The 24,317-nt window shown below is 41.6% G+C and overlaps 1 protein-coding gene across 1 annotated transcript in view; it reads left to right on the forward strand.

Moving 5' to 3' along the window:
• Positions 1 to 24,317, forward strand: part of LOC124788970 (ATP-dependent translocase ABCB1-like) — a 329,202-nt gene that overhangs the window by 166,201 nt on the left and 138,684 nt on the right. Inside the window, exons 10-11 of the mRNA XM_047256259.1 lie at positions 21,530 to 21,655; positions 23,162 to 23,365. Coding sequence (XP_047112215.1) covers positions 21,530 to 21,655; positions 23,162 to 23,365 — 330 coding nt within the window. The remainder of the gene's footprint in view (positions 1 to 21,529; positions 21,656 to 23,161; positions 23,366 to 24,317) is intronic.

Here is a 24,317-nt window from a genome sequence, read left to right on the forward strand (position 1 = left end):
GGCGGTAGCTACACGACGAAAATCAATCGGAAACGATTCGACCACTTCATCGGTTTCCGAATCAATGAACATGCAAGCAAGTTCGGAAGAATCGAATGCTTTATCCTCAGCAACCGGCAAACGGGACAACGCATCGGCGTTTCCGTGCTTAGCAGTGGACCGATACAAGATATCGTAGCGGTACTGCGAGAGAAAAATAGACCAGCGAATGAATTTCTGCGCTGTATGCGGAGGTACAGGCTTGTTCGGATGAAAAAGCGATGTCAAAGGTTTGTGGTCTGTGATGATGGTGAAGGGACGACCATACAAGAAATCATGGAACTTAGTAACACCAAACACGAGAGCCAAAGCTTCTTTCTCTATCTGGGAATAATTTCTTTGCGCAGACGAGAGCAATTTGGACGCAAAGGCAATAGGGCGATCATGCGAGCCAACTTTGTGCGCAAGCACAACACCGATCCCGAAATCCGATGCATCTACCATCAACAAAAGGGGTTTCTGGGGATCGAAAGGCGTGAGGCAAGTATTAGAAAGCAACGCCGATTTCAACTGGCGAAAGGCGCGTTCGCATTCCGTCGTCCAGACGAACGGAACACCTTTACGGCGTAAGCGATGAAGCGGAGCTGAAATGGAAGAGGCATTGCGCATATATTTGTGATAATAGTTAATTTTACCCAACACACTCTGTAGCTGTTTCACATTGCGAGGGGAAGGTAAATCTTGTATGGCACGGAGGTGCTCTGGACTCGGATGTATGCCTTGGGCATTGATGACATGGCCCAGGTATGGTAAGTCACGAGCAAAGAACACACATTTGTCCTTCCTCAAGCGAAGACCATTTTGTCGCAAGACCTGAAATAACGTTCGTAGGTTCGCAAGATGATCTTCTTCTGTCTGTCCGGAGATCACTATATCGTCCAGATAGTTTGCTGCAGTAGGGACCGACGCACAAATATTTTGTAAATATTGCTGAAACAATGCAGGGGCGGATGCACACCCGAACGGCAGTCTTTTGAACCTGTACAATCCAAGATGCGTGTTAACCACCAATACACGCTGGGATTCGTCGTCCACAGGTATTTGCAAGTACGCATCGGCTAGATCCAACTTCGAAAAATATTTTCCCGGGCACAGTTTAGCAAAAAGATCTTCCGGGCGGGGCAAAGGAAAAGTAGCAGTCACTAGTTGTGGATTCACTGTGGCCTTGAAGTCCACGCAAAGTCTCAATTTGCCGGAAGGTTTTGGCAAAATTACTAAGGGTGAGGCCCAGAGAGAAGCTTGCACACGTTCAATTACACCCTGTGATTCGAGATCGTTTAATGTTCTTGCGACCTCATCACGCAATGCGTGGGGAACATTGCGCGCTCTGAAAAATTTCGGTTGCGCGTTGACCTTCAGTTCCAAATGTGCTTCATAGTTTTTAGCGCAACCTAAGCCCGGTGCAAAAATGTCTGCAAATTCGTCACATAAGCGAGAAACACTGTCTGAAGGCACAGTCTGATTCACTGATAGGACCTGATTGACAATAGACATGTTAAACAACTGAAATAAATCTAAACCAAACAAGTTCACTGCAGAAGAAGAACGAAGAACGTAAAATGACACAAGTTTTGTTTGTCCCTTATATGTTGCAAAAAGAGTGCACTGTCCTAACACAGGTATTGTCTGTCCGGAATAACTTTTTAACTGAACATTTGCGGCACGCAACGGAGGTGCGCCCAGTTGTTTGTACGTGTCGTGATTGAGCAATGAAACTGCAGCTCCGGTATCGAGCTGGAATGGTATCACTTTGCCTTCACAGTCTAAGTCCACAAAAAGTTTATTGTTCTGCTGACGACAAGAGCGACTGTTTTGGGCAATTTGAATAGACACTGGTACAGAATCACTTGCTAATTGACGTGATTTCCGGCGACGTCGAGGCACAGTTTTTGTGGGACGAACACAGTCACTGTTAGAGAAAGTGTCACTGGACGAAGTGGAATTAACTACATGAATGTCCATGGGCGAAGGTCCACGAGCCTGAGGGTCCTTGGTTCGATTCCGGCGCGAAGCAAAGGGCCTGGAATGATTGTGATTGTCTGATCGGAGCTTTTTCTGGCAAACACTTTGAACATGTCCTTTCCTATTGCAGAAAAAGCAAATAGCTTGGCGTGACGGGCAATGTTCACGCGAATGTCTAGTAGCACACCGCGGGCATGATTTCACTGCATTTGTGGGCTGGCGCGGCACACGTGGCTTAGAGCGCGGCGGCAGCTGCGTTTGTTTGTGCGATGGCAGTTGACCGGGCCGCGCAGCTCGCCCGGCGGACCGGTTAATGTGACACACTGCTGGCGAAGTTTCAAAAGATTCCTGAGCACAGTCAAGTGTGTCTTGTCTATCCAATATGTCTATCACTTGTTGAAGGGAGGGATTAACTAGTTTCAAAATTTGCTCCCGTATGCGAACATCAGAAACGTTCTGTGCAATTGCATCACGTACCATTGTATCTGAATAAGAAAGACCACAGTCGCAGTCAAAGGCACAGTCCCTAGTAAGTCCTTGCAATGTTGCTACCCACTCCCTATTAGTTTGACCGGCCGTACGTTTTGTACGAAAAAACGTATACCGTTTTGCAACCACATTAACTGTGTCTTTGAAATAGGCATCTAAAGCAGACAAAATCTCCTCGTAGGACAGAGTTGCTACGTCGCGTCGGGGAAACAATTTCACTATCACACGGTAGGTGGACACACCGACACAAGAAAGCAAAAACGGCTGCCGCTCATTACCTTGAATTCTGTAGGCGGCGAGGTGGAAGGCAAACTGGCGGGACCATTCCCGCCATGTCTCGTGGGTTTCATCAAAACTTCGAAATGGTGGTGCAACGGCGAGTTGAGGCTGCGGTACCGGTGAAGCGGCGGCGGCCGCATCGGTTTGAATGGCACGTTGACCCTGGACGAGCTGTGCAAGGGCATCCAATAACGCCTGCGTCTGCTGATTCTGCAAGCGATAAAATTCGGACAGTACATCTGGAGAATGTGGCGAAGCCATGACACAAATAAATTAGGGCAAAGTAAAACACAAGATCCTTTGTAGACTCGTCGCCATGTGATGTGTCGGCAGCTGGGCCAACACCTTGTAGATCGAGATGGCTGAAAATGCACGCTAGACTAACGCAGACGGGCGTGAAGTACTGGAACAGGCTACGTAATTAATGCTATGAAGAAAAGTACGTAGCGGGATTAATACTTATCTTTAATCAATCATTGTGGTACATCGCTCTTGACTATACACAGGAGACTTTAATTACAATCACTGTAAGGCTAATGGCGCCTTGCTAGTTCGTAGCCATTAACTTAGCTGAAGGCTATTCTGTCTCTCGGCTAATGAGAGAGAAAGGCTTCGTACATCTAGTCGCTAGCTAGGTCGTCCGTACAACTGGGGCGAGTGCTTGTTCATATCACGAGACCTGCCTTGTGGTGGCGCTAGGTCTGCAATCACACAGTGGCGACACGCGGGTCCGACATGTACTAAATGGACCGCGGCCGATTTAATCTACCACCTAGCAAGTGTGGTGTATGGCGGTGACACCACACATACCACTGAAGAATAACTTAGTCATCCCAGCCTCTGTTTTCTTGTTTAAGAACGAATTCGGTGAATTGTGGATAGTTAACTGTCGCCGAGAACCGCAGATCCTTCCAAGACTCATGTCCGTAGCAAACTCTGAGCCGTTAATTTCAGATCAGCTGAGCGTCATAGAAACCTCCCATGCCGAGTCTGTGGGCGGAATTAGCGCTACCACTATGAGACAAGGTCTTCTACCTCGACTATCACCAGATCTCACTAAGGAACAACAGAAGGAGAAGCTACTTGCCATTCTTCAAGAGTTTCTGAATGCTTCAATCCACAGGTGAAGAGCAAATTAGGCAAATCGACGGTGAAGCACCGAATTAGTACTGGAGACCATCAATCAATAAGTCATAGAGCATATCGTGTTTTAGCAACGGAACTTAGAATAATTCGCGTCGAGGTAGAGAAAATGATGAAGAATGACGACATTCAGCCTTCGCAGAGCCCATGGTCGTCACCAGTGGTTCTTGTCAGGAAGAAGGATGGCAGTTGGCGCTTCTGTGTTGATTACAGGAAGCTTAATAAGATAACTAAAAAGGACGTTTTCCCTCTTCCACAAATTGATGATACACTAGATTGTGTGACGGGGGCTACGTTTTTCTCAACCATGGACATGTAATCGGGATACTGGCCAATTGAAGTAGATGAGGCTGATGGTGAAAAACTGTATTTATCACCCCTGAGGGCCTGTTTGAGTTTAAGGTAATGCCGTTTGGTTTGTGTAATGCACCAGCAACTTTTGAACGAATGATGGATAATCTTCTAAGTTACCCAAGGTGGACCATGTGTCTATGTTATTTAGATGACATTATAGTGTTCTCAGTCCGCCTCCGGTAGCTGAGTGGTCAGCGTGACAGACTGTCAATCCTAAGGGCCCGGGTTCGATTCCTGGCTGGGTCGGAGATTTTCTCCGCTCAGGGACTAGGTGTTGTGTTGTCCTAATCATCATTATTTCATCACCATCGACGCGCAGGTTGCCGAAGTGGCGTCAAATCGAAAGACCTGCACCAGGCGAACGGTCTACCCGACGGAAGGCCCTAGCCACACGACATTTCATTTTTATAGTGTTCTCAGAGATATTTGATGAACGCGTAAAAAGACTGAGGGCCGTTCTTAAGTGTCTCCAGCAAGGCGGACTGAAACTTAATCCAAGGAAGTGTCTCTTCGGAGAAAAAGAAATCAAAATACTTGGACACCTTGTATCAAATGAAGGTGTGCGGCCAGACCCAGAAAAGGTGAGGTCTATAACGGAATTTCCTGTTCCTAAAAGTGTTGGAGACGTGAGAAGCTTCCTCGGATTATGTTATTACTACCGTCGTTTTATCAAAGACTTTTGTATCAAAGCCAGGCCACTCCAAGAGTTGTTAAAAGCCGATGCTAAATTTATCTGGGGTGGTGCTCAACAAGATTTTTTCGATGTGCTACTCAGCGACAATATGACTTTTGTCACTGGAATTTGCTTTGTGCCTTATGATCATTACTTGACTATTTATTCTTCAAGTGTCTCTACATGAGTTCTTCATCATTTGGTTTAGCATTTAACTTAATTACCCACTGCAACTCAATTCTGGACGCAAACTGAAAATTACACAAGAAAAAAGACCGAGCAGCTGAGTGTGTTTATAGTGGCCACAAGGTTTATTATCTTTATTTCACCTCACATTTTACTAAGATTTTTGGCAATTATCGGAGCCTCAAACGCACATTCAGTATATCGATGTGCAGTATGTGACTGTATCCATCCTTTCCTCCTCTCACCTCATGAATGAAAAGCATAAATGGGAGTGTACAAGGTAAATTACAGGATCTAGGTATGTGGGAGAAAACGTAGTCTGGTACTGTGGCAGACTACCCAATCCTATAAAGAACGTACCAGGTATCAAAGAGGTTTCTATTTGCTTTGGACAAAGCTCTCTGGGCATTTCCAGAGGAACGGAACACGTGGGTTTCAAAAGAGTTCCCTAGGCAGTGTTCCAGGAGACGCGACACAGGCGATATCGACTAAGTGTGTGTGTGTGTGTGACTGTTCATAGTTAATTCATTATGTTACTTTTGCAGATTTCAGCCCGACCGCTACGGTCGCAGGTTCGAATCTTGCCTTAGGCATGGATGTGTGTGATGTCCTTAGGTTAATTAGGTTTAAATAGTTCTAAGTTCTAGGTTACTGATGACCTCAGATGTTAAGTCCCATAGTGCTCAGAGCCATTTGAACCATTTTAGCTTTCAGCCCCAGTCAAAATTAACATCTTGCTTTTATCGCTCATTGCTCGTTGAGCAGTATACGGAATTTTCCTGGTTAATTTCGGAACATTAGAGCCAGTTGCACTTGGCCACTCATGCAAGCCATTGTTCTTCTCTCCCTCTGTTCAAACATGTGGACTCGTGGTGTATCTTGTCAGTTCAGTCTGATTTATCTCGTCGGTGGTCTCACGAGTACAGTATAATTGAACAGATTTCTGAAACGTCGCTAATTTCGATTTGAGTTCGGAATCTAGTTTTCACATGTCTTTGTTGTCTCAGTACGTGTTACGTACGGATCTGAGAGCCCTAAATTCGCAGATCGTGACTCACAGTACTGTATCATGTTCAATCTGGTCGGCTATTCTGAATTTTACCACTCATTTTATGCAGAATTTTTGTTTGTGACGGCCACGTGTTCGCGGATTGTGAGAAGCGTTACATGTCACAGTTACCGACTGTCGGGGTAAAACTTCCAAATCAGTTTCAGAATTTATTCTGTAGTACAACTATTAATAGTTTATTGTTATCGATGAATTCTTGTTCACTTGCTTCGTGTACTCAGGCCAAGGCAGCGACCGTTTGCCAACTGCGTGCATATTGCAGAAGTTTTTCTTCATTCTTATGTTTGTCCTGACTCTTTATTATACGTGTATATGTGCATGAGTGTCGCCATTGAAAGATTCCTCTGACCCGTACATAATTAATAATTAATGCTAAATCGTGGTAGGGTCTCCAAGACGCAGTTGTAAATGTAATTTTCAAACATAGGCGACAGTGTTTTGAAGAACAGCAACCACCATTCATTTATTAGTTGTTTAGCTTATTAGTTTGTTCAGTTGTTCTTTAATAAACGTGATCTTTTTACCAGAGCACGTGCGTACGTATCCCCTTGCAAACTTCCATTTTACGTCGTACTGCTGTCTGTTGTGCAAGAGATAAGTATGGCTAACTTACCTATTTAATATTTTTCAACTGTCATAAATGTGCAGATCCGGTAACTCAGTTCATCTAAATATCAAACGTTTTTCTTTCATGCACGTGCAGATACCGTCTTCCCATCTTCCATGTTAATGGAACCTCATTTTTATGGATACCTTCATGACGAACACCGATCCCCAACCAGATCTTTCACCAACAGATACGCTTCATTATTAATTATTGCAACGTGTTTGAGTATCTGATTTTCGTGTCAGTTGTGCATCGCTTTGCATACCCAGTTAATCCGTAGTGAACACGTCAGCGTCACCGATCTGTAATGCTCCAGCAGATACTTGCGTTTCTTTGTATGCCCAAATCAATGGCAGACAGTCTTGTAAGGATGGTTTTTTTAGACTAAGCAGGTCCTTCTTTAAGTTATTGCCAAGGGAGTATTTGATAAGCATGTCTTGTCGTGAATTAGTCAATCTGCATGTAATCTGTTACATTGGTCGTTTTCACAATGAAATCTACATTCCCTAGTTATGCCTGTAACTGAACAATCCACTAATTGTAGCTTCGATGTGACTACTTGAATCGGTGAAAAAATCCATCTCTGGAAGCTGTGACATGTACGTGGGACTCGAAATATAGATGAGCATTTCTTCAACGGCAGAACAGAGAGAGTCACAGGTTCACAGATAGGTGACAACTTATATGGAAGTTGATATACAGTTGGGCGGAATAGGCAAGAAAGAATGATTTCCGTTTCATATCACTTGATATCTGATGAGTGATGAAATGCTGTCCCTGACATTGGATGTAGTCGTTCCAAGCCTCTATCTGCCGATCGTATTCTGGGAAGGATGGAGGCATCCTAAATTGTAGTTGCTTTTGATCTTCGTCATTGTTTCCTTCAAATCTAGAAAGCGTACCATCATGAGCCCCTGGTTGATGGAAATTACTGTATAGATTTGAGCATGGGCTGTAGGCTACTGAGTACAGGTTGGAACAAGTCTGAAAAATACGCTCAGAACTGTTTACAAAATTCACAAAAACTTAACTGGGCAAGGAAACGTATTAGTAAACCTAGAATCTCGTATGCACAGGCAAATGTAAACCACGAAGTTTTGCTACAAAAAAAATCAATAAAATAGAACGTGCACTAAAAAGAATAAATGAAAAATAAAAACACATGCTTAGTTTCTTAATGTTTCTCTTTGTTGGTCGTCCCTGTAAACGTGAATAAATCTGTGGGTCTCAATGTCTCGTTGTCAATGTCGGCAAATGATGAAAATATCATCAACCTTGACATAGTTTTGTCTCCACTGCTGCATACTGGTCGAAATTTTTCAGCAAATCTATAATACATTACCTGGTTGCCAGTGTTGGTAACCGGCGAAAAAATATTGGTAATTTCTACTTTCCCTCATCGCCAGTGTAGGGGATATTAGAACTGAATATTACTATCAGTTCGGCCGAAACATTCACGGTACCAGAAAACATACTTCTACCGTAGCTCACTATGCACTATGCACATTAGTTCCAAACCTACGTTAACACGAACCTTGGCATGATGCCGCTAGGAAAGAAATATAGCAACATAATAAGAAATAGTCAATAACATTTATTAGTAATGAGAACACACAATTCTCTTAGCCTTGGAAACTGCGGTACGTGGCACCTAATATCGTATACCTGTCACAGTAAAACTCTAAATAACTTTGTTGACTCTTAGGAGTCTATGGTTTTGTCATCAAGATGGGAAGTATTGTGCCAGCACTCATAGCTGACTGTTTATATTACTCCGTAAATAGCGACTGATAAGTCGGGACTGTAGTCTCCTGAATGAAACTCACAGAACTGTGCATAGTGGCGTAATTACTGGACCTGCTGCACTGTAGAAATAGAGCGAAAAGCATGAACTTAGGAAGAGTCAGCGATGCGTCGTATTTTTTGTCTGTTGACAGAAGTATCTCCATCCCTGGCAGTACTAGGCGGCAGTGAAATGGTCCACTGTTGACAGTGGCTGGTAATACTTTAGGCAGACGAATATGACATGTGATGGACGTGGCACGGAAGAAAAGTTTAGTCCTTATCAGCAAGTGTTATTTGGAGGCAGGTGCTCAGAACTTAGAAGGTACCACGCGAGTGGTGGTGCCTGTGTGGTCGCGGTCTCGAATGGTATTTCTGGTACTACGTGCAGTGTATGCAGCAATTACTATTTTATTGTAAGAAATACATTGTAGAGAGCCTTGGCACGTAGTTTTGAATGGTAAATATTGCAGCCATCTTTGAAAATTTATTTTCATATTAATCCTTACTATGCCTAATTCAAATGCGAATAAAAAGCAATAATAGCCTGTTAGTAATATCGATTATATTTTCTAATGATACATCACCTTCGCGCCTCTGGAATGCTTATTGCTGAGGAGAAACATCACTGAAAAATTTTGTAAAAACTTTTGGTGATGAAGTTTCATACTGTAAAACAGTATCAGATTGAAATGTTAGAAACATTTGCATATTTGGATACAGTTGTAACACTTATAGAACAATTTAGAGACAAAAATGTGTAATTTGAGAGTGCATTGTGCCTTATACGAGGAGCAGGCCTAAATAATGGAATTAATGACATTCTTCCAGTAATTCAGACTGCCCATTTACGTGCTTAGCGTACCAGTTTAGCTAACATGTATTTTCTATATGGATAGTTTTACTATAGTGCTCTTTTATGCCTAACTTGAAATGTCAGCTGGCTGTTACGCATGGTATTTGTATTTAGATACGGAAGTAGCGCTAGAGTACTTACTTTAGAGGTGACAGTCGCGTTTGTGGTACTAATTTGATGAATATGTGGGTGTGTGGAAAGTAATACTGTGATATTTGACATAAAATTGCTTTCTTTCCGTTGCTGACGCATTTTTCAGATATTTTAGATGTTGAATTAATATTGTGAGACATAAAAACATGATAAAACTAGATATGGAAAATAATTAATTTGATGAAGTGCTCTGCCTTACATTGTTGCAGAGGATAGTAGCCAGTCAAGGAATATTTTAGGGAATTGGTTTAAGAAATTCATTTCAAAGACGCAGTGGAATCTTTACAAGTTTTCTCGAGAGTAATTCACGCCGTGTCTACGTGACACAAGTCGCTTACCTTTCAAAACCGAGGCGGTTCTGTCCAGTTAATGCTGCTGACAGGAGACGCCCTGAGCCCTCTGCTGCAACTGCTAGCGAATTCACGCCATTGATTTTAGCCAATAGGGTGCGCGGTATACCGATCACCCGTTTGGACGCCGGAGCGTCCTGCAGTGCAGAACACAATTGCTTCTATCTCTTGTAATCCAGACCTCGAGCAGAACAGACATATTTTTGGAAGGCTGAGCCTCCGGCTCTTCCTTTCGCGAACGGCCACCAACGTAAGTTAACATGAACCACATCCCCTTCCGTTGCCCATTTTAATTAATTATTCCACATCCTAGACTGGCCTAAACCTGCTAACTTCTGACCCTAGGCGTGCACATTGTACTCCTTATATTTAAATAAATCCTGTTCATTGTACTTAATTTCCTGTTTTGTCATTTCACGACAGCCCTGGATGCCCACTCTCAAATCCTGACCGCCCGACCTCCTGCACACTGCCGCCACGAGGCACATTTAACAGCCTTCTTCCCCCTTCCATGCCAAGCTATACATTAACATCGGTTGCAGAAGTCCCTCGTAAACTTCCCCTAACTTTACAATATGTATGGTACAATAGTCGAAGTATAAATCCTGCTAACTGTTGGCGAAGACAAGCAACAGGAGCATGCAGCAGCAGTTGATTTTATCTTGCATTTCGAAGTTTTTTTGGAGAAGTAGATAAAGTAAACTGCATATCAGCACATTCATATTTCTGATTGATTAATTACGTAGCATAAGCGAACATTGATTTCGAATATTTATGGAGAATATGTTTTATACTCCTTCTTATATTCTTGAGAAAGTTTATCGTCCTGCTTAGCGTATTATTTTTAGTCACGTATATTATGCAAAATGGGAGGAAGGGAAGGCGGTGGGCGTAATTAAATCATCAGGGCAATATTTAGACAAAGGCCATTTATTAGCGAAAGCATGTTAAATAGGAGTCACATAGCCAGGCCTAGGGAAGCGAGGGTGAGCCAGAGTGTAGAGTTTGGCGAAACATAGTTTGAGAAACTAACGAAATTTGGCATCTGCCAATCGGGCAAGTTCGAGCGGCATGCCGGCTGCGAAACTAAGTCCACAGTGGCCCAGCACTGGGAGAACTGGGAGGTGTTCACTGCTACAGGGCGCGCGTCCAAGAGTGAGAGCCCTGCGACGGGCGGCCGGGTACATCGAACGCGGCCACACGGCTTCCTCCGCCCTGATGGGTCAGAAGCCGAGGAACCCGCGGGGGCGGCATGGAAATTTCCAGAGCGTGGCCTGGTCAGCCTAGCATAGATGGCGTTACTTCATCAGCACACGAGGGAGGCGTATGATCGAGGTAGCTTTCGTTGGTGCTGACTTCCTGTTGCCAGACCGTGGGAAGAGAAAATTTACAGGCAGCCAACACTGCCGGCCGAGGCTTGGCTGTAACAAGAAAAATAAAGTTGCCTCTTGAAAGGTAATAAAATAAGGTAAAACCTTCTGTCAAATAACATTGTGATACTTGATGTATATGTTGCATTGCGTTGCTGATGTAGTTTAGCATCCATTTTAATCGTTGAATTAACATTGTGACACTTAAAAGTAATCATAGAACAATTTAGATGTGTAAAACAAATTACTTTTTGGTCCTTTTGTAACGCAACAAGTTATTACGAGATAACATTCGTTGCAGTAAGGCACGCAGTCATCTAGTAAGGTGGCTGCAGGATGGCTTTTTCTTTTTTTTTCGCTCTGCTCACAGCACGGATGACGCTGCCTGCCACGAGAGCTGCATAGCATAACATTCAGTCGATATGAAGATTCATACCCTCTACGAATCTAAATAATCCATTTTAATAATTATCCGATTTGGTTTAGATTTGATACAGAGCCTTTTAATATTATTGGAATGATGCTGTCAAAATTTCAGATTTTTATTTATTACGATTCCGGAGATAAAGAGAATTACCTAAAAGCCCTAAAACCTATGCTTGTTTTCTAAAACCAAGTTGGGAACAATAACAGATTGATTTTCACTATGCTTTGAAGCCATTAAAAAGTTATCAGTGCATAAAAATTAATTAATAAGAATTTTCTTTTTAAAACTTTAGTCACTTTGAATTACGTAATACAAAAATCAGTCAAAATTATTATTTGATTATATTTCGTTGTGTACGTGAGAATGATTCAGAGAGTGTATGTGGGACATACGTTAAAATTTAATATTTCGTTTTACATAAAACCATGCACAAACGAACTGTGGGAAAGTTATGTTGCAACCACGATTCAGGCGACGTATGTCTGTGTCAGCATACTTTTGTATAAAAGCAGCCAGAATAGCAGTTAGAGGCGGAATAAGTTTATTTATTAATTTGAACAATAATTCGCACTTTGCTTATTTTTATTAAACATAAGAAATTGAAGTTTTGCTGAGATTAATTACTATCAAATTAGTGATTGGGTAATTTAAGATTTGCCGCGAGAACTATCATGAAGGATCGTTCTGATTGGTCCTTTAGATCAGCAGCCAATCAGAATTAAGCGGTTCAGGCACGAACAGAGGAGTGTGCGGAGAGGAGAGTACCTCGAGTGGTCGCTTGCTAGCTGACCTACAGTTAATACGATGTTAGGTCACTCCTTAAAAATACTCTGTTAGATGATGAAATAGTGAGCTAATTTCGATTAAAGCATATCGTGACTGAAGCGAATGGAGTTACGAACATTTTAATGGAAATTTAGTGTTTCCAAGTTAAATAGTTTGAGAGATATGAGCGTGTGAACTTTCTGGCCTCCACGTGGCATGTTTAGTGCTCTGTATGGAATATTTTGGCAAGCACTTCTTACGAAGAACGCCACTGAAACGGCCGAATGTTTAACTCGCGAATAGTTGTCGGTCTGTGACTATTAGAACATGAAAATGAATCGGGTCAGACTATCTAACATTCTGGCTGCTTTCGAGTGAATATTTGTTATACAGACAGTGAACTTTCAATGATAACGTTTCACCATATTAAGTACGAACTTGATAGCCATTTCTAGTGTTCCAATATAATTAAAAACAGAGTTAATCTAATTTTAAACGCTTTTCTGCAAGTAGACTGAATACACCGAACGACCGATTTTTTAATCATGAACTTACAGGAACTGACTTTCAACTATAGTTACGCGGCCTCTGTGTAGTGGCTATTAGGTATTGGTTTCATCAACACTGCTTTACAATGCCTAGCACGTATCTGCTCCCACAGAATGAAGGGATATCGGCAAGAATTCTATCGAGTTAGGTGGACTGAACGATAGCGATAACAACCACAAAGACGACCGACACCGTCCCGCTGCATCCTGTGTCTTACACAAACTGTGTTTGATAGATCAAAGTATAAACTTGCCACTTGTTGGTGATGATAAGCAACCAGAGCAAAATGCTGCGGTGATTTTATTTTGCATTTGGAATTTTTTGAGAAACAGTACTTGAAGTAAAAATTATCGGTGGCAACTATATATTTCTAATTCATTAATTACATTGCATAATTAAATGTTTGCTTTCAGCTATGTATTGAGCATATGTTTTATACTCATTCTAATATTCCATAGCGAGAGCTACATGGTTGACAATGGAATTTACGGATGTGAAGTGGAAATTTACTCTTGAGACATTCCACAAATGATTTTTTTGTACTAAGGTATGAAAACACATATCACCATGTTACGCAGTTGAGGTGGAGGTTGCTTAATTCTTTTAAGTGTGTATATGTGTACGCAATTCATAGGCAAATATCGTTGAACATAACGCTGTTTTATGCAACTATCTTTGATGACAGCGCCTATTCAAGAGAAGGCTAAGTAGTTACTTCAGAAATAATACATTTCCTTCAGTTTGGTGCCTACAGCTTGCATCTACATTCTGACTGGTTGCCCTATTTCGATACTATACTGTGACTGATTGGAGAGGGGGAGTGGATATTGGTAGTGTGAAGGGCTGTAAAGTACAACTTAGCTAGTTCCCCCACTGTGGATTTTTATTGGCTTGAGAGAGGGTGAAAGGGAAATGGGGTGTAAATGGTCAGACGATGACATCATTGATAAGGATGATGATGCAAGTGATAAGAGTGATGACCCAACATTGACAGCCTAGCTTGTGATGTCGAAGATAAGACAATGAACTGGGTCATGGGACGCTACAAATGTAAATAAAGTGGTCCAGAACATACTTAGATAGATTAATGATTTTTTTCTAAGACCTTCATTGTTCTCCAATGACATAACGATACAGTTATTCCTGCATTTTACTAATAAGCACCAATACAAAGGCGCTTAATCTATCGAAAGTGTACTAAATTCGACCCGCTTCCTTTTCAACCATGATCATCTTTGTCAGTTAAACAATGTAGGAAATACTGCTATTACCATATTTTCACAAAAGCTTTCGACTTTAAGTTCACTCTTATTGACTGTATAGGATCATAAGAAAATCATTACGGTGAGTACCCTTTCGTTTCTGGCAATTCCATAACGTTCTCAAGTCCCAAAGAAATGAGAGGGATAATATTTAATCAAAGATGTTAATTTCACATTGACCTCCATACTCGTTGCTGACATACAAAGAGACTCCAAAACTAATGCCTATCATTGTCAATTCAAGCTCAAGTTGTGACTCTAACTATTCACTAAACTCACAAGAGAATTTCCATTACCTGTACCACTGGATTCGCTCCACGATTTTACACTAACTACAAAACAACATAGTGTGGCCCATATGTCCACTTAGTCTCCTCTGAACACTAGTAGCTGCACTTGATAGTAACAATCAACATTGCTTTCGGAACACAGGTTGGAACACAGCTTAAAAATGTTCTATGATCTTTTTAAAAGCATGGATTACGAAGAAAATTAGTGATAACCAAGTCATTATGATTTCAATATATGCAATGTGTATAGTTCTAATGCCCCAGAAAAACTATTTGGAAATGCACTTTAAGTCATGAACTGAAAACCTGTTGAAAATAGCACCACCACACATACACTTTCATAAACTTAGTGCAATGAATGTAAAGGGGGTCCCCACTTATCTAGTACTTGTGCACTGTACATGAATGTAATTTAATGCTTGTAGCGTCCAGCTGTGAAGTGGGACTGACTTCTCATTTGTGAAAACAAATTATTTGATTTGTAAAAAAAAAAAAATAAATAAATTGATCAACAGAGCAAGCGCTTCCTGTTTACTAGCAACCTGGCACACTCAAGTGACTGAATTCAAAGAATAAGATGGTTTGTGGCAAAATAAAAATGAGGGAAATGAATTGGCAAAAAGTATATTGTCACTAAACATTAGCAGAAACTTAACACTCCAAAGAGATATTCCAAGATTTAAATTTACAAACTGAAGAAAAGTAGTCTTTGTAACATACAATTCTGATTGATTGAAAAACTAATCTTTACACTTCAGGAGAAGATAACGTCTTTGAATTTAGAATATCATGAAGCAAAATAGTGTGAGATGCAATAATCTGCTTCCAAACAGTTGTGTGTTAGTTACCTATGAGCTCCTATACCAATACGTGCAAGCACACGTACCAACACCTATACACGGAATGATTCTGAGTACATGATGCCACACTATCATCACCACAAAGTTAACATACATTGTAGGAAATAAATCACAGTGATCTTAGTAGCAGTAGTAGCTTTATTCACCCATAGATCTCTTTTTACAAGAATTAGGACCTGTCCAAGTATTTACAAATTTAGATCAATTTAAAATAAGCTAATTCATATACACATAAATTTATAGACTTCTAGTTAGAGACAATCATTAGATTTACTCCGGATATACAATACTTTTTTTACAAATAACTGATTAAATAACATAATGCCACATTGTTCACTCATATCTGACTATCAGTCTCTGTACATACTATACACACATTGTTCCATAATACTTCACTCACTACATACACACACACACACACACACACACACACACACACACACACACGCACACACTGGTGATCTCTGGGCCATTTTCTGTACTGCAACTTCCCATTTGCTATCCTGAAAAGCTGAGTCAGCATCCGTCCACAATGAGTGAAAGAGGAAGAGGAAGAGGTGTTAGTATTGTGCTATGCATAGCTTGGGGGTAAGTATTTCTAGAAAGAAAAAAAGAAGGAAAAAACATAAAGTGAAGGTGTTATGTGGAATGTTGGATATTTTATAATCATTATAATTATTATTATTGTTTATTTGTATAACGTTTTATATCAAAGTCCTACTCTGTTTTAGTTAAGTAATCCTTCAATGTATAAAATGTATTGCTTAACAGGTCATTTTTATCTACCGTTTTAAATAAGTGCATTTTTGCAACTTCTTTAATCTCTTTTGGCAATTTATTGTATCGTTTTATTCCTTGGTGGAAAATGTTGTTTTGAGTTTTATGTTTATTTTTTATTGGTAAATGTAAGTTGAGTTTATCTCTTGTTGCATGGTCATGGCCGGCGCTGTTTGTGCAGTAATTACCAATGTTATTATTGATGTCTACAACTGACTGGTAAATGTATTCACATTGATGAGTTAAATCCCCAGTGTTCTGAATAGATCTTTACAATGAACTCAACTAGTATTTTTGGTTATTATTCTTATGGCTCTTTTCAGGAGTTTGGAAACTGTGTTCATATATTGTGCATTTGTTTCTCCAAAAAGAATACCATAGCTAAGAATTGAGTGTATATATGAATAATATGTTACTAAAACACACTGCATGTTGCACACTGATGATTGGATTCTAAGGGCATAACATGCTGATGACATTTCGTTTGCAAGTACCTTTGTGTGTTCACACCACTTCAACTGAGGATCAATATTCATTCCTAAAAATTTTGCATTTGTTACACAGTCTATAGAGGTGCAATCTACATTTAATTTAACATTGTAATTTTTCCTCTTCAAACTGGAATTCATGGCAGTCGTTTTCTTAAGTTCAATGTCACTTTATTACTTATTGACCAATCATAAACTTCCTTGAGAGTTTCATTTGCTTTCTCGGTAAAGAGTTCTCTTGTTTACTCAGTGACTATAATATTGCTGTCATTGCAGGATTTTTTCATCATGAGTTGCACAGCTGGGAAAGTCATTGATGTACACTCCTGGAAACGGAAAAAAGAACACATTGACACCGGTGTGTCAGACCCACCATACTTGCTCCGGACACTGCGAGAGGGCTGTACAAGCAATGATCACACGCACGGCACAGCGGACACACCAGGAACCGCGGTGTTGGCCGTCGAATGGCGCTAGCTGCGCAGCATTTGTGCACCGCCGCCGTCAGTGTCAGCCAGTTTGCCGTGGCATACGGAGCTCCATCGCAGTCTTTAACACTGGTAGCATGCCGCGACAGCGTGGACGTGAACCGTATGTGCAGTTGACGGACTTTGAGCGAGGGCGTATAGTGGGCATGCGGGAGGCCGGGTGGACGTACCGCCGAATTGCTCAACACGTGGGGCGTGAGGTCTCCACAGTACATCGATGTTGTCACCAGTGGTCGGCGGAAGGTGCACGTGCCCGTCGACCTGGGACCGGACCGCAGCGACGCACGGATGCACGCCAAGACCGTAGGATCCTACGCAGTGCCGTAGGGGACCGCACCGCCACTTCCCAGCAAATTAGGGACACTGTTGCTCCTGGGGTATCGGCGAGGACCATTCGCAACCGTCTCCATGAAGCTGGGCTACGGTCCCGCACACCGTTAGGCCGTCTTCCGCTCACGCCCCAACATCGTACAGCCCACCTCCAGTGGTGTCGCGACAGGCGTGAATGGAGGGACGAATGGAGACGTGTCGTCTTCAGCGATGAGAGTCGCTTCTGCCTTGGTGCCAATGATGGTCGTATGTGTGTTTGGCGCCGTGCAGGTGAGCGCCACAATCAGGACTGCATACGACCGAGGCACACAGGGCCAACACCCGGCATCATGGTGTGGGGAGCGATCTCCTACACTGGCTGTACACCACTGGTGATCGTCGAGGGGACACTGAATAGTGCACGGTACATCCAAACCGTCATCGAACCCATCGTTCTACCATTCCTAGACCGGCAAGGGAACTTGCTGTTCCAACAGGACAATGCACGTCCGCATGTATCCCGTGCCACCCAACGTGCTCTAGAAGGTGTAAGTCAACTACCCTGGCCAGCAAGATCTCCGGATCTGTCCCCCATTGAGCATGTTTGGGACTGGATGAAGCGTCGTCTCACGCAGTCTGCACGTCCAGCACGAACGCTGGTCCAACTGAGGCGCCAGGTGGAAATGGCATGGCAAGCCGTTCCACAGGACTACATCCAGCATCTGTACGATCGTCTCCATGGGAGAATAGCAGCCTGCATTGCTGCGAAAGGTGGATATACACTGTACTAGTGCCGACATTGTGCATGCTCTGTTGCCTGTGTCTATGTGCCTATGGTTCTGTCAGTGTGATCATGTGATGTATCTGACCCCAGGAATGTGTCAATAAAGTTTCCCCTTCCTGGGACAATGAATTCACGGTGTTCTTATTTCAATTTCCAAGAGTGTATATGAGGAACAGTATTGGTCCTGATATGTTACCTTGCGGAACACCTATATCAATGCATTTTGGTTCTGATAAGTGTTTCACTAAATGTTTGGATCTATTTGAAGTACGTGTAATCTCTAATCTTTGTACTATATCTGTTAGGTATGATCGAAACCAATCATTAGCTACCCCTCTTGTTCTTAATGCTTCTAATTTATTTAATAGCATCTTGTGGTCGACTGTATCATAACGCCTTAGAAAGATCAAAAAATATGTCTGTGACACACACACACACACACACACACACACACACACACACACACACACACACACACACACATTGGTGATCTCTAGGCCATTTTCTGTACCGTAACTTCCCATTTGCTATCCTGAAAAGCTGAGTCAACATCCCTCCATAATGAGTGAGATGTTGAGCTCAGAAAGAGGAAGTGAAAAGTGAAAGTGCTCTTTATCAAAAGCATCAAGTACAGCTTTTGTGAATACTACTATGACTGACTCTGTATTTTTGCCTCTTCGGAAACCAAACTGTGATTCACTTAAAAAATTGTATTTACTCAGGTAATTCATTAATCTGTCTTTCATTATTGCTTCTATTATTTTTGAGAATACCGACAGCAGGAAAATGGGCCGGTAATTTTCTGTGTCTTCTGCATTACCTTTCTTAAGCAAAGGTACAACTCTTGCCTGTTTTAACTGCCCTGGAAATGTTCCTGATGTGAAGGATTCATTTATTATATTTGTTAAGGGGTCTTGTATAATCCCTATGCATTGTTTCAGTACACACATTGGTACTTCATCTAAGCCGACTGACTTTTTATTTTTTATTTTTTGAATTGTTTTACTGACTTCATTCTCTGTGGTTGGAAGTAACATCATTGTATTTAGTGCAACATTATTTACAGGTGTTATATTTGTTTGAGGGAATTTTTGCTTTAACTTCTATGCAATATTTGAAAAATGCTCGTTTACATAGATTGCTAAGTGCTGTGGATCATTTATTACTCTATCCCCCTCTCTTAGCAGTATGTTATTGTGCATTTGCTTGCCTCTCCCCGTTTCCTTTTTTCTAACTTCCCAGACTGCTTTGCTTTTATTCTCTGCATTATATATTATTTTGTCATTAAATGACTTTTGCAGCAATCAGTACCTTCCTATAGATCTTTTTGTATCTGTTATAGAAATTTAATAATTCTGGATCCTTGCGAATCTTTTTCATGGGACTGAGGTGTTTAAGTGTTTGGGAGGACTTCATAATACCTGCTGTTATCGATCTGTTTTTGTGAGATGTTGATACAGACATGCATACTTTTGGAAATGTTTCAAAGTTCAATTTAAACAATGTAGAGAACTTCGAGAACTTCATATCCCCATTGGTTTCCTTATACAGTTCATCCCAGCTTTGTTTTTCTAGTTCGTTTGAAAAATCTTTTATACTGATTTCTGACAGATGTCGTTTGTAGGCTTGTAGTTTAGGGAATGATTCGATGCCTGACTTTACTGTTGTTATTTGAAAGAGATGGTCTGATAGTCCGAGATCTTTTACAGCTACATCACATTTTTCCCTGTCCATATTTGTGGCCACATGGTCAATTACTGATGAAGTCGTTGTGGTAACCCTTGTTGCACTATTGACCAATAGGGGCATGCCAAAACTTTGAAGGATGTTTTTAAGGTGCTGCTGGATTCATTTATGACGTTAGTATTGATGTTAATGTCCCCGCTTTCTTGTGCATCATACTGTCTACATATCAGTGTGGATCTCCGCCTGTCTCTCAACATCAAAACACAGCATAGAGCTCCTCGACTTCACCAAACCGAGTCTGAACAGCGAGTAATGTAATGATGTACTCCGCTCAAACGAGCAGAACCACACAGTCCAACAGCCGCAGACGATTCCCATTGGTCGAAAACAAAACGGACTCCCAAAAACTCAAAATATTCTAAGTGACCGACCAAAGAGGTTGCTGCGATTGATATAGACAGAAAACAAGATACAATGAGAGAACAATGAAGGTACGGAATAAAAAGTCACCTCTCAAGCTTGTCTATCTAGTTGTTCATGACGTGGTAACACTCATAAGAGCTTTTTTGTTCACTTATGAAGATTCATTGAAACAAACTTCCCTAAAGAATCCATAACTTGAAACCTGAAGGCTGTTCGAACTTTCGTCTGGTCATCTTTATTTAAATTATCTCATATTTTTCTAAAGAGACTATATGTCTGTCATCATGGTAGATAGGATCCACGAATTTCATGAGAGTACTTGCTTCATGTTATTTATGTACAAAGATGGCCAAGTAGATAATACTCATACATTAGTCGTACTTGACACGATGGAATTGCTTTCGATTTCGCAGAATCCAGATGTGCTGAGTATTTGATTTTTTTATAAGTTGTTTCCTTTATCAGCTGTTCCTACTTTACCTATACGCATCCTTCACAAAAGATCGGTGAATGCGCGGGAAGTAGATAATGGAGGGAGAGAAGACGACCAGCTATATTTATTCATTGTGTTTCCGTTTTTAAATGTTTACATGTTAACATTCTGGGTTCACTTTTGTGTTGGCAAGTTGTTGATAGTGGAGATACACTAAAAAAACAGGTTTGTCTAATTGCTGGACATTGTTGACGTGTTTGGGCAGAGGAACTGTTGATTTCTGGAGATAAAATCACACAACTTGTAATAACAACAGCATTCTAACACCCTGAAGAGGTTAGGGTTCGATTGAAGGACCCTGCGTGATAACGCATCACAGAAAGCATTCTGCTGAGAGCTCTTTTTGTAAAAATCTGGCAGTGCTGCAATTTCATACCGCATGGCAGCAATAAACAAACTGAACATAGGTTAGACTTCTAAGTCCGTCTTCAAAAGTGTCATTTTCTTTCATTGTAATTACAAACGGAATAATACAGGAGTTTAGTAACTACTGTGTTGAATTTAGAGGGATATGGACCAGAAGCGTCGATTTTCCCGCTTTCTTGAGATGTGTGGTAATTTACATTGCAGGTACTCAGTTAAAAAATACATTGCAGTGAAGTATATTGCTTTTCAGATTCTGCGAGGTCTGAACTTAAGAATGAAGAGTGGCGAGACAGTGGCGCTTGTCGGAAGTTCTGGCTGCGGAAAGTCCACGTGTATCCAACTCATTCAGAGGTTCTACGACCCGCTCCGAGGGACGGTACGTATCTTAAACTACGTCTTCGCCGTTCATGGCGTGTAATTTCTTAGAAGAATGAGTCACAAACTTCAGGTAGAGATCCTACGAGACATGCTACAAACTACGTCTACATGCTACAAAGTACGTCTTCGCCGTTCATGTCGTGTCTTTTCTTAGAAGCATGAGCCACAAAGTTCAAGTAGAGAGCCTACCAGACATGCGTGTCTCTAAACTCATTGTTTCGTAATATCTTTTCAGTGCCAGTCAAACGAGGTATAAGCTCGCTATCAGACGTTATTTTGAAGATTATGTACGTTGTCGATTATTATTGTACCTACGGAAGTTGCTGTCACTGTGCGCTCGTTGCCCACACCCTTCGCATTTTCAGAGACGTTGATCACAGTATCCGTGAGACGTTACTATTCTGAGTGTGTTGTATTAATATTGACTGTCTACTGTAATTACTGACACAGTCATGATACCTTATTTTTCAGCCATTATCCACAATCAGGATCGCACTCTTACCCTTAGTAGCGTATTTCCCATTCTAGTTGTGTACATAAGATAGTAACTTGCTATTTATCAGGTGTGCCAACTTAGAGCAACATTCCTACATATTTTTTGTTTATCTCATTTCATACTTTCTCTTTCTAAAGGTAATAGACTTGAGTACTTAACCATCCTGATGAAAATAATAACTGACGTTTCCTTGTCTTCTGTGACCTCATTTTCAGTAGTTTCTTACTTTCGATATATTTATGTATCGTCATCTGTTTGTTCCCGTATTTTATCAGTTCTAATATCTACATGACTGTAGGTACTGGAAGACGTATCAGTTTTCACGCATTCAACTGCAGCCAGTTTTCAGTTCACAAATTACTCAAAACGTATCTTTGTAATCAGGCGACGGAGAACTGATGGTGCACTTGGCACACAGGTCAAAGTCTCCAATAAAGATGAAGTGCTACTCAGATGTCACTGCATGCTAATGTCATAAGTTAATAGTCCAGTATGAAGCTTACGATTAGCGCAGTTCTCTGCTGACGACATACTCCACACACGCGTTAATGAAGTATCGTTACCCTCCATTCTGTGTCATATTGTACGTCACGAAAAACTAATTTATTTTTGTCCATTCGCTCTCGTTCAAAATCTGTATCGTGTAAACTATGCGATGTATGGTGTTGACAAGTTTAACTCGTGTTTTATTCAAGTTTACCCTCCGACATACAATGCTTGCATAATGTTGAACAGTCCACCACACTCTTTTACATAGAAGCTCAATCCTGCTATTTGGAGCATACTGTTACCGTCTTGTAATGTAGCCACTTAATATTAACAACTTCTTCCTGATGTGTTGACATTTTATACCATGTGTTGTTGCAGGTCTTTCGAATGAGTTCAATAACGTCGATCACATACATAGATTTTTTAGAAATTACATGTTCATCCCTCCAGTGTACGAATTTAGCGTTTACATAGTGCCTTCTGGCCCTACATCTAAACTCAGTTCCTCAACTACTGTAGGTGGAGCTGGACGGCCACGATATCCGCAGTCTCAACGTGGGCTGGCTGCGCTCGCAGATCGGCGTGGTGGGCCAGGAGCCGGTGCTTTTCCAGGCCACCATCGCGGAGAATATCCGCTATGGGCGGGACACCTGTACCATGGAGGATATCGAGGAGGCCGCTAAGATGGCCAACGCTCATGACTTCATCTCCAAGTTACCGCAGGTGAGACTAATCATTCTCATCCGATGCCACAACATACACAAACTGACAGGTTTGCTTTCCCATCGATATAATTCACCTTGTAACTGTAGAACTTGTTCCTTGTGCTGAATAGTTTTCTTCCGATATTTGATGTTACTTTTTTAACACAGCTTGCTCTTCCATTAATATATACATTACATACACAGAGATGGCTGGGAGGTATCTGTTTAGAACGAAAGACTGATGCCAAATGCACTAGAACTTGAACCCGGATCTCCCGATTGATGTGAGTGGTTGTGTTTCGTGTCCAGCCCAAATTCTCAACTTGGCACACGCTAGTAGCATCCACTACCCATTCATCAACTTATTCCCAGCAAGCTATGTATTGCTTGAAGAGGCTCTGGCCCTATCCCACACCCGCGCTGAAGTTATCAAGGCTTTCATCCCTACAGATATACTACATGTGTAATGCGTGCTGTTTGTTCTTCCAGACATACCTTACTGCCTTGATAACATCAGTGTGGGTGTGCAACAGGGTCCAAGCCTCTTGCGCTAATATGTAACTCTGCGAGCAAGTAGCAGAATGGATAGTGGACGCTACTAGCGTGAGAAAAGTTGAGAATTGGATCAGACAGGATCGGTGTGCGAATGGCCACTAACTTTTGTCTGGCCACTGTGACACGCAGAGCTCCACTGCAGCTGTGTGCAGCGGAGCGCTGGTTTGCTGCGGAGTGTCTCTTATGTTTCAAGTGGCTCTGAGCACTATGGGACTTAACATCTGAGGTCACAAATCCCATAGACTTAGAAGTACACTATTGGCCATTAAAATTGCTACACCAAGAAGAAATGCAGATAATAAACGGGTATTCATTGGACAAATATATTATACTAGAACTGACATGTGATTACATTTTCACGCAATTTGGATGCATAGATACTGAGAAATCAGTACCCAGAACAACCACCTCCGGCC

This window comes from Schistocerca piceifrons, chromosome 3 (assembly GCF_021461385.2).
Source record: "Schistocerca piceifrons isolate TAMUIC-IGC-003096 chromosome 3, iqSchPice1.1, whole genome shotgun sequence".
NCBI classification, from domain to species: Eukaryota; Metazoa; Arthropoda; class Insecta; order Orthoptera; family Acrididae; genus Schistocerca; species Schistocerca piceifrons.